The 14,782-nt window shown below is 42.3% G+C and overlaps 1 protein-coding gene across 3 annotated transcripts; it reads right to left on the reverse strand.

The window, feature by feature from the left end:
• Positions 1-2,223: 2,223 nt before the first annotated feature.
• Positions 2,224-9,671, reverse strand: mfsd6l (major facilitator superfamily domain containing 6-like). 3 transcript variants are annotated; one of them, XM_072558378.1, is made up of 2 exons: positions 9,532-9,671; positions 2,224-7,876 (listed from the first exon to the last, which is right to left on the reverse strand). In XM_072558378.1, exon 2 carries the CDS (start codon positions 7,834-7,836, stop codon positions 5,899-5,901), a length of 1,938 nt encoding a protein of 645 aa, XP_072414479.1. In that variant the 5' UTR covers positions 7,837-7,876; positions 9,532-9,671; the 3' UTR covers positions 2,224-5,898. The 3 variants fall into 3 exon arrangements, with proteins under 3 accessions (XP_072414479.1, XP_072414480.1, XP_072414481.1); XM_072558379.1 differs by lacking the exon at positions 9,532-9,671 and adding an exon at positions 9,334-9,525; XM_072558380.1 differs by lacking the exon at positions 9,532-9,671 and adding an exon at positions 9,170-9,326.
• Between the last annotated feature and the right edge of the window lie 5,111 nt (positions 9,672-14,782).

Raw genomic sequence — 14,782 nt, forward strand, 5'->3', positions numbered from 1 at the left:
CTATTCTATTGCAACAAATCACATCTAATGTGGTAATGGAGGAATCTGGGAGTTTTGTTGTAAAATATGACTCAGGTGATCTTGATTAGTCTGTGATAGCTCTTGCAATTCTGCCAAACATTTCTCTTGTTAGTAAGCACTTTGTAGAGTGTACCACTGTCATGTCTGGGTGCCTAGGCCAATGCTAAAAGACTTATTCAATTTTATTTTCACTTGACTGAGTAGCTTATTGGATCATTTCAGAAGGTAATAGTGAGTCACATTGTGTTGAACTGGAGGCACATGTCAGGAAAATTGGTGAATTGAGTTTTTTTGGGATTTCCCTCTAAAATCACTTATTTAAAACAGATTTTGAACTTGCGAACATAAATTGGTTGCCTCAATATTTCCTGCTTACATGCTTACTGGTGCTCAACAAGATGACCAAAAAATTTAGAAGTTAGCAGATATTTATAGTAGACGATGGTTCCCGCAGACAAATCTGTTTGTCATTTTGCAGATTCCTTTAACAAACAAATTCCGATATCAGTTGGCAATACCTGAATAAGCTAGCTGTTAAACTATTTGGTTATAATGAAAGCTATCTTGCCTCAACATTAAGCAGTAGACAAATGGAAAAAGGTCAATATCTTACAGAAACTGAATCAAAGCTTTAGCACAGAAATCTCTTACAGAATCAAATATCCGACTGTTTTCCTTCTGGTTAAACATGCTGTACATAAAACATGGTGCAGGAGTCAGCCAGGGTATAAAACAACCCCATTTTACATCCCTAAAAAATCATGTTTGAACAGATCCTTGGTTTTAAATCAATACCACCCATCTCCCCACCATCCTCCTCCAACCTCCCCTGCAGTCTTCAACCAGAACATGCTGTGCCATGCAGGAGTGAGCTTCAAATTTGTCAAAAAATAAAATATGCATCTTTGTTAAGTTACTTTATAAGTGGGCACAACGGATCAAGCAGGTGATATGGTCTGTACTGCAAAACGTAAAAATCATACCCACTCTTTTCATTAGACATCAATTACACTTCAAAATAATAACTACCCACACGAGTGGTTCCCTTCTGTGTACAACAATTTTGAGAAGCTTCAATGGTCAACATATGCCGACATTCGCAATCATATTCTTGAAAGCCAAATCGAAATAAATTACATTAAACTTACACTTATACTCTAATTGACAGCTAAGCAAGATGATTTTTAAGCATTTTTAATTTGAAATAATTCAAATATAGTGCAAAACTAATTAGTTTTTCATAACTGAAAACTATTTTCATAATTTCAAATGTCAAAAAAACTTAAAAACAAAAACAGGAATTGCTAGAGAAATGTAGCAGATCTGGCAGCATCTGTGGACAGAAAACAGAGTTAATGTTCTGGGTCCAGTGACCCTTCTTCAGAAGGTTCTGTACTTCACTGTTCTGTAGAAGGGTCACTGGACCCAAAAGGTTAACTCTGCTTTCTCTTTGTAGATGCCTCCACTTCTGCTGAGTTTTCCAACAAGTTCTGTTTTTGTTTCTCATTTTAGCATTGGCTGTTTTTTTTGTCAAAAGAAAAACTTGAAGTATATTTGCCATATGTGTAATTGGAGCTGATGCCTTTCTATTTTGACTTCCGATTTGATCTGGATTAGAATTCTCGTCTGTATTGAGAAATATATCATCCATGAGTTAACAATTAAATGAAACCCGGCAAAAGTGAAGACTGACCAGGCTTAGATAAAAACATTTCATAATAATTTACCAGTACATTCGCTACTAAAAAGACATTAAATATGTTTTTTCAATTTTTAGAGCTCTAGTGTAGAACCAAATACACCATTCAGTAGTTACTCAATAAAGTGCAGTTTCAATTAACTACTGTACAATTTGTAAAATTACATGGAAGACAGAAATATACTACCCATCCCTGAACAAGGCATATTTCATTTTAACAGTGAAAGAATATAGCACAAATAAGACTTGTATATTAATCTTTTCACCTTTCAATTGTATTTAACTGGTAGAAAACCTCAAACAGTATATTTGAAGTTTTTTTTCCACTGTTCATGGAGCTAATTCTTCTTCCTCTTATTAATAAATACAACAGTGGAACAGAACTCACCCAAAAATATGGATAACTTTAAAAACACCACATTTTAAAAAATAAATTAATTCCAGAAAAGAAAGCATTTATCTATTTCTACTCACTAACATCAATAAAATAAGGAGCCAATTAATTCCAAGAATTAAGAAATTTTTCTTTAATGAAAGATCACTTTTTTCCATAAGTGCTTTCCTTTACCATTTGAATGAAGTGTTTATATATACAAACGCAGTCATCTCAAAATGTAAAACAGTTTTCCCAAAAAAGTGTATTCAGCATTCAAATGAAAAACAACCACAGTGCTGATTTGTAAAAGGGAAACATTTAAACTGAGTTCAGATATTATACACTATTTTGTTTACAACTGCAACTACAATGGTACAGTATATTTCAATGCACTAATGTTGGAATGTTGATTCTTTAAGGAAATGTGAATTAAATTCACCACTCTCCGAACTATGCAATTAGTTTGCATGTTAATAGGCCAAGGCGTAAGGCTTTGCGAAGATTCTGTTCCAAGTTGCATGTAAAACTTTTCAAAACAAATTAATTGAATTTTGCAAATTAAGAACATTTCTCATCCCTGCGCTCCCTCATAAACAACCAGTGTAGAGTTTTATTGTATGGCCTCTTTCAAAAAAGAAACATAACATTTATTGTTTGTGCAATTGGCACGTTTCATTAATGTACTCACATACAGTACTGAAAAATGGAAGATTCTTAGCTGGGGTGTATGAAGCAGAGTTTACTCCTAGTAAAGTTTTGAAGTAATATTGGTCCTTGAAACAGATTAGCTCATTGCCTGACCTAACAGCTGAGAATATTCTGTTCTACTGGATTGGGAAGACAGTAATAACATCTAGAAAGTTTTACATTAAAAAAAAGGAAAGAACAAACAAAATATCATAAATTTTAAACCGTTCCCTCACTTCAAGTTCCACAAGTTTGAATGACAAAGGAATCCAGTGTGAAAACTGAAAAGGTTTTTCTGAAATTGCATACAGCTGGCCTCACTGACACAAAGGTCTTAATCATTATGGGGAGGGAAATAGTTCTTTCAAATGTACTTTGAGATAAATGGCCTCCTATTGTGCTTTTTGATTCTCCATCAACAGCAATTTCCTGCAAAACTTGCAACTTAAAATATATCGCAGAAGTACTCAGAGAATGTGCATTTACTGAGGTTCTCCATTTCAGTTTTATCTGAAAAATTCCCTAACTGTCTGGAAATCAATGATTCATTATGGCATACCATACAATTGGCAATTATATCTTCCTGGAATTTTATCCAAGCAGTCATTCTTCAGGTCAGCCTACTCAAGGCTATCAGCTTATCTCAACAGTGGCATGAAAAAGGACCAGTCAATCCTATCCTCATCAAATACTCAATCGTGTTCTTTATAGCAAGGCATTACTGAATCACAGTCAAGAACTGGAATTATCAGGCAGCCTTCCTAACAATTCAGACTTTAGTGCAGTTTGATCAACTAACTCAATAAAGGGCCAGATATTAAAAATGCAAACTTAGTGTTTGTACAGTTGCTTAATACAAGCTTTAAGAACTGAGTCACCACCAACAACCTGTTAAGCAGGTATTCCATGAGAAGAATAAATCTATTTTAAACTGACAAAATAATCAATCCACACATGCTAAACATACTTATTGACCTGTTGATTACTGACTCAATTGCATCCTTGGTATTACAGAGAAAACACTTGCTGCAGCATAATGTCATTAAATGTTTAACTGATTAGACTGAAAAAAAAATCACTTGCACGTCTTAAATCATTTCCTGGTTTAACTAAGAAAGGTAATAGCTGCTTGTTTTTTAACTACAGTTTTGTACAAATTTGTACATGACGTTTATATGATTTTTTTCCCTGTGTTCACATGGCACCAATTCTGATGGTTTAAAACAAACATTGTCCTTTTGCTTGCAAATGCCATCAGACCGGTATTGCATCTTCAGCATTTCCACTTTTAATTTAAAATCTAACCTGAGTATAATATCTATTGATCAAAATCCCTTACAAGAAGAAAATCTACCAAGACAAACATGTCATACTGTAATTTCTCCAAGATTTCCAAATGCAGTTTAAAATATTAATAGCACAAATTACGGAATTTCTCATCTCATTTTTTAAAGAAAAAACAACCTCAACATTTATCTTCCTCCATGTCATACACTAACTCCCACCAGAAAGGGTAAACAGTGAATTTCAATAAAAATTACTGCTAGAAGCATCTTCCAACAAAATTACAGCAAACAAACATTGGCTGTGGATAGCTTCCACTGGCATCCCCAGTATTGGGGAGTGTGGTAGAAAATAAAGAGAATCATTAAAAAGGTGAGACAAAGACTAAGTAAGTAATGAACTGGATAAGTTGCATTCTTGGAATGTGGGGAGGGTGTTATAATAAGAAAAAACAATTAGGATGGTGGAGGAAGAGTTATGAGAGATAGAGCCACATTATAGGACATCAGAGCATATGATGTCAATAAAAAAAGCTAGAAGCCAGAGAAGGCCTAGTCAAAAGACAGTATCTTTTGGATTGATTGTAAATGAGGCAAAGACCAACAGCAGGGTACTAAATGGCAACGGAAGTCAAAATTGGAAGTACTGTTTTGCAATAAAAAAAAAGACATTCAAATATATTCACTTAGTTATAAACTTCAAAGTTACTTCCAAGAATGAAGTACAGGTTAGATTAGCTGCAAAAAAACAAGACCAGTGATCTAAACTTATGTCTTAAACTCCAAAAACATCAGCACGAATCTGGCAAAACATCTAGTCCACTCACTACTGTAGGGTGTTGCACTATGGATACAAGAGATAGACTCTGAAGATGGTGAAAGGAGGATAATAAATGAAATGTGGGTACAGCAGTGGATGCTCAGAATCAGTTGAACAGAAAGACAAGATTGGTTTAAACTAAAAAAGAAAGTTTATGAATCAAAAAGGATCACTAAGTAGTTTGACAGACAACCAAGCAGAAATTGGAAACAAAGATAGACAGCTTGATCTCCCATCAACTGACAGAAAAATGATAAAAACAGTAGACATTAAAAAAAAAATGGGATGGAAACATTGGAGATGTTGACAGAGAGGCTTTAAGAAAGCCAGAAAGAAACATGACAACACTTGACAAATGGCAGTCCCACTAAGCCTGCAGTGACAACAAATGAATGAGTGCATGATTAAAATGTTGTATAAAGGCAATTTTCCTATTTCAATTATTTGTACATTAGGTACAGCAGAAATGGGAGCTCTCTATTACCATCCCGTCTCATTTCAAGCATTGGATGCAAAATAAGTCAATCCAGAGTAATTCTGGCACTGTTGGCATTCACTGTATTTTAATGAGTAGGCATAGAAGTATGTCATACAACAACTTTACATTAAATTTACTCAAGACACCCCTCTAGGCAACATCTAGTCAGTCATTGTAGTTGTTATGACCTGAGAACTACTGAAAGAATACTTCCATCTCAAAACAAATATTCTCATTTATTCAAAAATCAAATTCCCATAATTTACCTCTTTAAAAATAAATCTCTATCCTATAATTTTGCACCTAAAACAGCCACCTTGAAATAAAACCATGAAAACAGAATTTGTATACTAATCTCAAAGTATAAATTGTTTAACCTTAACTGGATTATTAAATTGTCATCTAAAAATTTAGATTCTAGATGTCCGCTTTGGCTTAGACTTTAAAGAAACAACCAGCATATGTGCCAAATATAAAGATTCCTTCTATATCCAACAGACAATGGATTAAAAAAAGATAACTTAGTAAGACTTGTTACTTCTGTACAAAATCACCTTTCAGAGCTGTAACAAGCCAATCTTGCGCATCATCTGAGTCACTCATATCACTGGTATCAGCTGCTAAAAGTCGTGAATAGTTTAATCTCTTTTGCCGAGGAATCTTTGACTGTGCAATGAGGAAGACCACTAACCAAACCATAGCAGTAGCAGAACACGCTTGATAGAGTCTTTCTATGCCAAAACTGCTCACAATGAAGCCACTGCAAAAACTGCCAACGCTTGCACCTAGACCAAAGGATAAAATATGGTAGATTTTATGGAGTGTTCTTTCAATACCAGGGGTAGCTAGATCATTAGCTTGACCCCAAACAGCCCACCATAAGGCACCATTGCTAAAAGCATTTAGGATTTGAATAGGCAGCACTGCCCAAGAGGACCAGAGGAATGAATAGTAGAGCACCTGGGCTGCAAGGCATATTAGTCCAAAGGTTACTGATCCAGAGAATGAAAAAATCTTTAACATTCTGTCCTTGAAAAGATAAAGTAGAACTTCAGCTATAAATCCAATTGCAAGAGCAACACCCATAAAGGCCTCGCCGCTCCCATTGTCCTGCATTTGCCAGAACAGGAAGTTATTTATTGTAGATCTAATAGCTCCCATAATAAAGACTGTGATCACGTATAACATAGCCCTTCCATCACCTCCCAGCAGGTGCAATCCTTTGACAGTGTGGTTTATCATGTCATTTTTCCTAGCTGTGTGAATTGGGTAGAACACACCAACAAGTAGTGTCAACGTAATCAATGCTGCATAACCATAAAAGTGCACTGCAATCCTAGAAGTATATGCATTAATAAAACAGTCAAGCCTATCCACAACAATCCCAATACTAAGAGCTGCTCCAGCTGTGCCCAAGTAACCCCAAATCCACTGTTTGCCATAACGGTCAACAGAGTCAACAAAGTCCAGATAGTCATAGAGCCCATCATCTGCAATCCACTCCAAAGCTGATGCCAGAACCTCCCATAAAGACACAGCTAGCAAAAGCAGCACAAGTGTCTGATGTTGGTTATCCAGAATTTTAAAACTGTGATCATACTCGGTGCTGATGCGCTGCTTTTCTAATCGGTCTTCAGAGCCAACCTTCAAAACAGCATCCCCTTTCATGATGTGACTGTTAACTGAACTAGAATAAACATCTGAAGTGCTGTTTTTCTTCTTGTTATCTTCTTTAACAGGAAAATGATTGGCAGTTTCTCCCATGGTTCCTACACGGCCAGAGTCTTTAATCTGTAGAAGTTGGTTCCACTTTGATTGAAGATAATCATCTGTAGTTTGTGTACTACCAATATCTTCTGATGGAGTAGAGACATATGAATGTGTAATATTGCTCAGTCCAGTGTTCTGTGATTGTTTAAGAGAGCTGATTCTGTTTGCAATAGCTGTTTCAACAGTGGTCAACACCTGTAGGTTTTCTTTAATTTCAGCTTGGAGTGTTGAACGAGGGTGACTAGTTAAAGCAGCATTCACTACTGTTGGAAGAATGGTATGTGCAAATTTATTCATCTTCACATCACCAATATGGTGTTTGTCTTCTGGTCTTGCATTTTGCTTCCAACTGTTTTTTATATACAAACTTTTGTTACAGAATTTGTATCCTATTTCCTTATCTATAGGTGGAATGAGTGTGAATAGAAGGCCTGCTCCTACTGACAACAACAAGGAACCAAGGATAAGAATTCTCCTTTTGTTATGGCGCCCAGCATAGTAAGACCAAAATGGAGTACAAAGCATGAAAATAAAACACTTTGCTCCCATGATAATGCCAACAAATTGTGCAGTCAATCCAAGCTGCCTGAAGTATATAGTAAGGAATGGAACTACACAGGCTGCTGCTGCACTATGAAGAAAATGATAGAGACTGGCAAGGGCCAGCGCCTTGCTGACATTCCACTGTTTATTTCTCTTCATGGCTCTAGAGCTTTTCTACCAAAGCATTCCAGTTAGCAATCTGAAAAAAAAATAAAATTTAAATTAAGCAAGAAATAGATTTTATACAAGATCCATAAACATACCTTGCATATTACACAGTTCCTAATTAAAATGTGAAATGCCAATTTTGCAAAGCTAAAGCATTTTTTTGCATACTATATTTGGGTTGTCTTGGAGAATAATAATAGCTCAGTTTCTTTTCTCCACTACCAGCCACATCCATGAACTCCTGTCCCTGATTCATCAATCGCTAAATCAGAATAAATCTTTAGCTCTTTTAAAGAGCATTCATTCAATTGCTTCTCAAAGCAAAACTTCCTCTAGACTCCTCTACCATAGCCTTCTGATTTTCTCAAATTCCTCCCACAGTCCAAAAAAAAAGTGCAGGTTAGGTGAATTGGCTATGCTAAATTGCCCATAGTGTTAGGTGAAGGGGAATGGGTCTGGGTGGGTTGCACTTCGGCAGGTTGGTGTGAACTTGTTGGGCCGAAGGGCCTGTTTCCACACTGAAAGTAAAGTAAGTAAGTAATCTGCCAGTATTCTCTTTACAAGCTTGCCCATGAGACAACTCAGATTCCCTTGACCCCCATTCCAACTAATCTATAGACCACTCAAAATCCCATTCTGATCCCACAGGATAACTAATCACATTTCTTTTGGAATATTTTGTTGCCTACTGAACTCAAGCCCATCCCCACCATACAGCACGCCAAACCCTCAAACCAGCCTACTGCATCAAATCTACTAGGATGTTCTCAATCAAGTTTCTCCCTCTATCACAGCACAAAAATACCACTCAAAAAAGCAATCAGAGACTGTACTCCATTATTTACCACCCTTTTGCAACAATCCAAGTCTTTTAACAAAGTTGACCAGTTTTCCTTCAACATCTCTGCCCACCTTTCTTGAAATTCAAATTGAACTTCCTCTCCATCCAAAGACTCTCCCAACCTCCATACCTGTAGCATCAGGCCACACACCCTCAACCCCTCCCCCAAACAATCCCAAGTCTCCATTCACATTGGACTCCCTCCAGAATCAACTATTCCTGTGCTTCACTGGTTAACTTTGCTGTAAATTCAGCTCAGCCAGAGGTCTCCTGCCCAATTCCTATCCAGCACTGCCTTTCCCACTCTGGCTCTCTCTCCTCTCAAAGCCTTGAATTGATTTATTATGTTTTAGCCTTTCGTGGTGTCATCCTACTGTTGCAACCGCCACCAAGTCATTCTTTCCTCCTCCACCTTTACCTCTCAACAACAATATGGTTATGACTTTGGTTTCTATTGTTTACCATAGCTTCCAATAAACTAACCTCTGTCCAAACTCTTAATCACTCCTTCCTAACGTTTCTTTTGGTTAGTTAACATTGGAGTGTCTCAGTGAAGCCGTTCCAGTGTGTTTGTCGACTATACAGGCACAACACAAATGCAACTTGCTATTTGAACATGGAAGGCAAAGCCTCCCTCCGCCGCCTACCGATTAAAATACGAAATCAGAGATTTGTTTTGGGCGAATGTAAGAGCCGGGATAGGTCGTCCATTTCCAGCTATGAGGAAACATCAACAGGAAGTAGACTCAGATGTGGCCTCACACCTCAGGAAAGAAAACCAACACAACTTTCAAAAACGGCAGCCCCTTGCCGGCTGTTCCTCCCACCAGTCAATCGATACTGACCAGGCACGGCTGACACACCGTCAATGAAGTTTCAGGCTGCGACCACCTCAGACACACGTCCAATTTGGGTGTATCGGGTAGGAGGAGAGCCGTCTCACACAGACCGAACTCCCAATGAGCGAGCGGCATGTGGGACACGTGATGTTATCCCCGCCCTGTTATCACGTGACTGTAACCACGTGAATCCTCGCTCGGCGACTTCGCTGCCCCGCACGTGCACTGTCTTCCTTTCAAAACAGATTTCGGTTTCTTTTCCCGCCCAATGGATCACACCTTCGTAGACCCGGCGCTGGGCGTCTGGGACCACAAGCTGCTCCCCCGGCGGAAAGAGACCTCCCTCAGCAGCACCATCTGCCGGCTGACACTTGATCTTTTACTATAAATTCTCCGTACTGTGATCCTAACCCACTAGCCATTTGACATAGGAGCTGCGCTCTGAAAGCTTGTACTTCCAAATAAACCTATTGGACTATAAATCTAGTATTATATAATTTTTAACCATCTCGCAGGATGCATGCAGCAAACAACAGCTTCCAGCTTTATGGATGGATGGAGTTTTGATTTGTTGCAGCAGAATATACCAGTTTCTTTTGGTGATAATAAGTTTAAAGAGTTCTGCAATTAGGCGCTATCTAATACTGGATTAGTGGTGCTGGAAGAGCACAGCAGTTCAGGCAGCATCCGAGGAGCAGCGAAATCAACGTTTCGGGCAAAAGCCCTTCATCAGGAATAAAGGCAGTGAGCCTGAAGCATGGAGAGATAAGCTAGAGGAGGGTGGGGGTGGGGAGAGAGTAGCATAGAGTACAATGGGTGAGTGGGGGAGGAGATGAAGGTGATAGGTCAGGGAGGAGAGGGTGGAGTGGATAGGTGGAAAAGGAGATAGGCAGGTCGGACAAGTCCGCACAAGTCAAGGAGACAGTGCTGAGCTGGAAGTTTGGAACTAGGGTGAGGTGGGGGAAGGGGAAATGAGGAAACTGTTGAAGTCCACATTGATGCCCTGGGGTTGAAGTGTTCCGAGGTGGAAGATGAGGCATTCTTCCTCCAGGCATCTGGTGGTGAGGGAGCGGCGGTGAAGGAGGCCCAGGACCTCCATGTCCTCGGCAGAGTGGGAGGGGGAGTTGAAATGTTGGGCCACAGGGTGGTGTGGTTGATTGTTGCAGGTGTCCCGGAGATGTTCCCTAAAGCGCTCTGCTAGGAGGCGCCCAGTCTCCCCAATGTAGAGGAGACCGCATCGGGAGCAACGGATACAATAAATGATATTAGTGGATGTGCAGGTAAAACTTTGATGGATGTGGAAGGCTCCTTTAGGGCCTTGGATAGAGGTGAAGGAGGAGGTGTGGGCGCAGGTTTTACAGTTCCTGCGGTAGCAGAGGAAGGTGCCAGGATGGGAGGGTGGGTCGTAGGGGGGTGTGGACCTGACCAAGTAGTCATGGAGGGAACGGTCTTTGCGGAAGGCGGAAAAGGGTGGGGAGAGAAATATATGCCTGGTGGTAGGGTCTTTTTGGAGGTGGCGGAAATGTCGGCGGATGATTTGGTTTATGCGAAGGTTGGTAGGGTGGAAGGCGAGCACCAGGGGTGTTCTGTCCTTGTTACGGTTGGAGGGGTGGGCTCTGAGAGCGGAGGTGCGGGATGTGGACGAGATGCATTGGAGGGCATCTTTAACCACATGGGAAGGGAAATTGCGGTCTCTAAAGAAGGAGGCCACCTGGTGTGTTCTGTGGTGGAACGGGTTCTCCTGGGAGCAGATACGGTGGAGGCGGAGGAATTGGGAATACGGGATGGCATTTTTGCAAGAGGTAGTGTGGGAAGAGGTGTAATCCAGGTAGCTGTGGGAGTCGGTCAGTTTGTAAAAAAGGTCAGTATCAAGTCGGTCGTCATTAATGGAGATGGAGAGGTCCAGGAAGGGGAGGGAGGTGTCAGAGATGGTCCAGGTAAATTTAAGGTCAGGGTGGAATGTGTTGGTGAAGTTGATGAATTGCTCAACCTCCTCGCGGGAGCACGAGGTGGCGCCAATGCAGTCATCAATGTAGCGGATGAAGAGTTGGGGAGTGGTGCTGGTGTAATTATGAAAAATCAACTGTTCTACGTAGCCAACAAAGAGACAGGCATAGCTGGGGCCCATACGTGTGCCCATGGCTACCCCTTTGGTCTGGAGGAAGGGGGAGGATTCGAAGGAGAAACTGTTAAGGGTGAGGACCAGTTCGGCCAAATGAATGAGAGTGTCGGTGGAAGGGTACTGTTGGGGACGTCTGGAGAAGAAAAAACAGAGGGCTTGGAGGCCCTGGTCATGGCGGTTGGAGGTGTAGAGGGATTGGATATCCATGGTGAAGATGAGGCGTTAGGGGCCGGGGAAACGGAAGTCTTGGAGGAGGTGGAGGGCATGGGTGGTGTCTCGTATGTGGGAAGTTCCTGGACTAGGGGCGATAGGACAGTGTCGAGGTAGGTGGAGATGAGTTCAGTGGGGCAGGAGCATGCTGAGACAACAGGTCGGCCAGGGTGGTCAGGCTTGTGGATCTTGGGAAGGAGGTTGAACTGGGCAGTGCCGGGTTCCCGGACTATGAGGTTGGAAACGGTGGGTGGGAGATCTCCTGAGGTGATGAGGTTCTGTATGGTCTGGGAGATGATGGTTTGGTGATGGGGGTGGGGTCATGGTCGAGGGGCAGTACGAAGAGGTGTCCTCGAGTTGGCGTTTGGCTTCAGCGGTGTAGAGGTCAGTGCTCCAGACTACTACTGCGCCCCCTTTATCCGCTGGCTCGATGGTGCGGTTGGGATTGGAGCAGAGGGTTTGGAGGGCTGCGCATTGTGAGAGTGAGAGGTTGGAGTGGGGGAGGGGGGTAGACAGGTTGAGGCGGTTAATGTCCCGGCGGCAGTTGGAAATGAAGGGGTCGAGGACAGGTAATAGGCCAGCGCGGGGTGTCCAGGTGGATGCAGTGTGTTGGAGGTAGACGAAGGGGTCCTCGGAAGGTGGGCGGGAATCCTGATTATGAAAGTAAGCTCGGAGGCGATGGAAGAATTGTTCGACGTCACGGCGTGTATTAAATTCATTGATGCGTGGACAGAGGGGGATGAAGGTGAGTCCTTTGCTGAGGACTGATCGTTCATCCTTAATGAGGGGGAGGTCTGGAGGGATGGTGAAAACTCGGCAGGGCTGGGAGCTGGGATCTGGTGTGGGTGTGGAGCTGGGAGTGGGGGCGGAACCTGTAACTGGAGTGGGTGTGGTGGTGGGGGGAATGGGGGTGGAGTCATGAGCAGGGGTAGTGTTCCTCTTGGAGTTCTGGGGAGTGGGGATAGCGACAATGGGGTCTGTGGGGGGGCGTGTCAGCAGAATGCAGGTGAGTGGCGCTGGTGGGGGTGGAAGTGGTGATCACGGCAGTAGGGGTGGCGGAAGTCACTGAGCGTGTGGCATCAGTGATGATGTGAGGGGCGGAAGTGATGTCACGTGTGATGCATGAGGAATTGTGAGGGGCGGAAATGACTGACACCAGAGCAGTTAACCTTTGACGCAGTGAACAGCAACATTCTGATAGATTGTAAACATAATTGGCGTTATCACAGCCTTCTGGGCTAAAGTCTAGATTTTGAAGTCATTCATTTGCGACTCTTATTAAATTGTCAAACAGGCTCGAGGGCTGTTCCCGGCAGATGCAATAGTACCATTGTAAGGCAATTGCATGATTGTGATGGAATTCTTTGCGCAGTCAAATCTACATGACCTCATCATTTATTGAATCAATGCCTTTAGAGTCATGGAGCTGGAAAGCACGGAAAGAGACCCTTTGGTTCAACTCGAAGGGCTTTTGCCCAAAATGTTGACTTTCCTGCTCCTCGGATGCTGCCTGAACTGCTGTGCTTTTCCAGCACCACTCGAATCCAGATTCAACTCATTCATGCAGACCAGATAAACTCTCAATTAACCTTGTCATGGGGATCAAAGATGGCAGCAATCTGTGAAGACCACGTTGCAGAGCTCTGCATCACATTGCAAGTGGGGTGAAGTCCTAGCCCGCCCTACCCGGACCACCGCGATATCCTAGCTCTCTGGAATGGTTGTAGAGTCCCAGTAAACTGTCAGAGAGCAACTTACCTTGGTTTTCGCTGTCTAGGGATGATGGAGCAGTGAGGAGGTACGTCCTAGGCCGGACCCATGGCCCAGCCTGCTGAATTACTTGGACTCGATTTCCTACCAGGCCCTGGTGAAGGAGCTAGCGAAATTTTGCAAGATGTTAGGCAAGCAGATAGAGGAGAAGCTGGCCCTGATCTCTATCATGCAGCAGAAGTATGAACAGTAGCTGGAAGCTCTGGAGAAAAGGACGGATGAGATAGAAAATCTGCTATTAATCTGGGGCGGCACGGTGGCTCAGTAGTTAGCACTGCTGCCTCACAGCACCAGGGTCCTGGGTTCGATTCCAGCCTCGGGCAACTGTCTGTGTGGAGTTTGCACCTTCTCCCCGTGTCTGTGTGGGTTTCCTCTGGGTGCCCCAGTTTCCTCCCACAATCTAAAGATATGCATGTCAGGTGAATTGGCCATGTTAAATTACCCATAGTGTTATGTGCATTAGTCACAGGGAAATGGATTTGGGTGGATTACTCGGAGGGTCAGTGTGGACTGGTTGGGTTGAGAAGGGCCTGTTTTCACACTGTAGGGAATCTAATCTAATCTAGGCACAGTGATGGAAGCTGATACCAGTTCCTCCAAGGATAGTATCCAGGCCCTGGAGATGCAGGTCTGTAATTTGCTTGACCAGGTTGATGGCCTCATGAACAGGAGAAAAAAAAATTTGGATCGTCGGTCTGCTGGAGGGTAAGGAAGGTGAGTGGCTGGTGGAATTTATTGAGCACTGGATGCCGAAATTCCTTAACTTGGAGCCTGGAATGAGAGGCTTGAAGATTGAGAAGGCTCACTAGGTCACGGAGTGGAGGTCAGGTCTGGACCAATGTCCTTGTCCTATCTAGGTGCGGTTTCATCACTATTGAGATAAGGAGAGAATTGTGGAAGCTTCCAGAGTCCAGGGGAAGGAGCCGAAGGCCCAAGCTAACAAGGACTCTAAGATGATGTTCTTCCAGGACTTCTCAGCGGTGTTGATCTGGAAAAGAAAATCCTGTGACAGCGTCAAGAGAAGATTGAGAGAGCCTGGGATCCATTACTATTTTAGGTATCCAGCGGTGCTTTGGTTCGCCTTAGATGGATCTGTACATCTCTTTGACACGTTGGAAAAGGCAAGAGACTTTGTGGACAAATTAACTTAATCTG

Source organism: Chiloscyllium punctatum, chromosome 39 (genome assembly GCF_047496795.1).
Source record: "Chiloscyllium punctatum isolate Juve2018m chromosome 39, sChiPun1.3, whole genome shotgun sequence".
Lineage (NCBI taxonomy): Eukaryota > Metazoa > Chordata > Chondrichthyes > Orectolobiformes > Hemiscylliidae > Chiloscyllium > Chiloscyllium punctatum.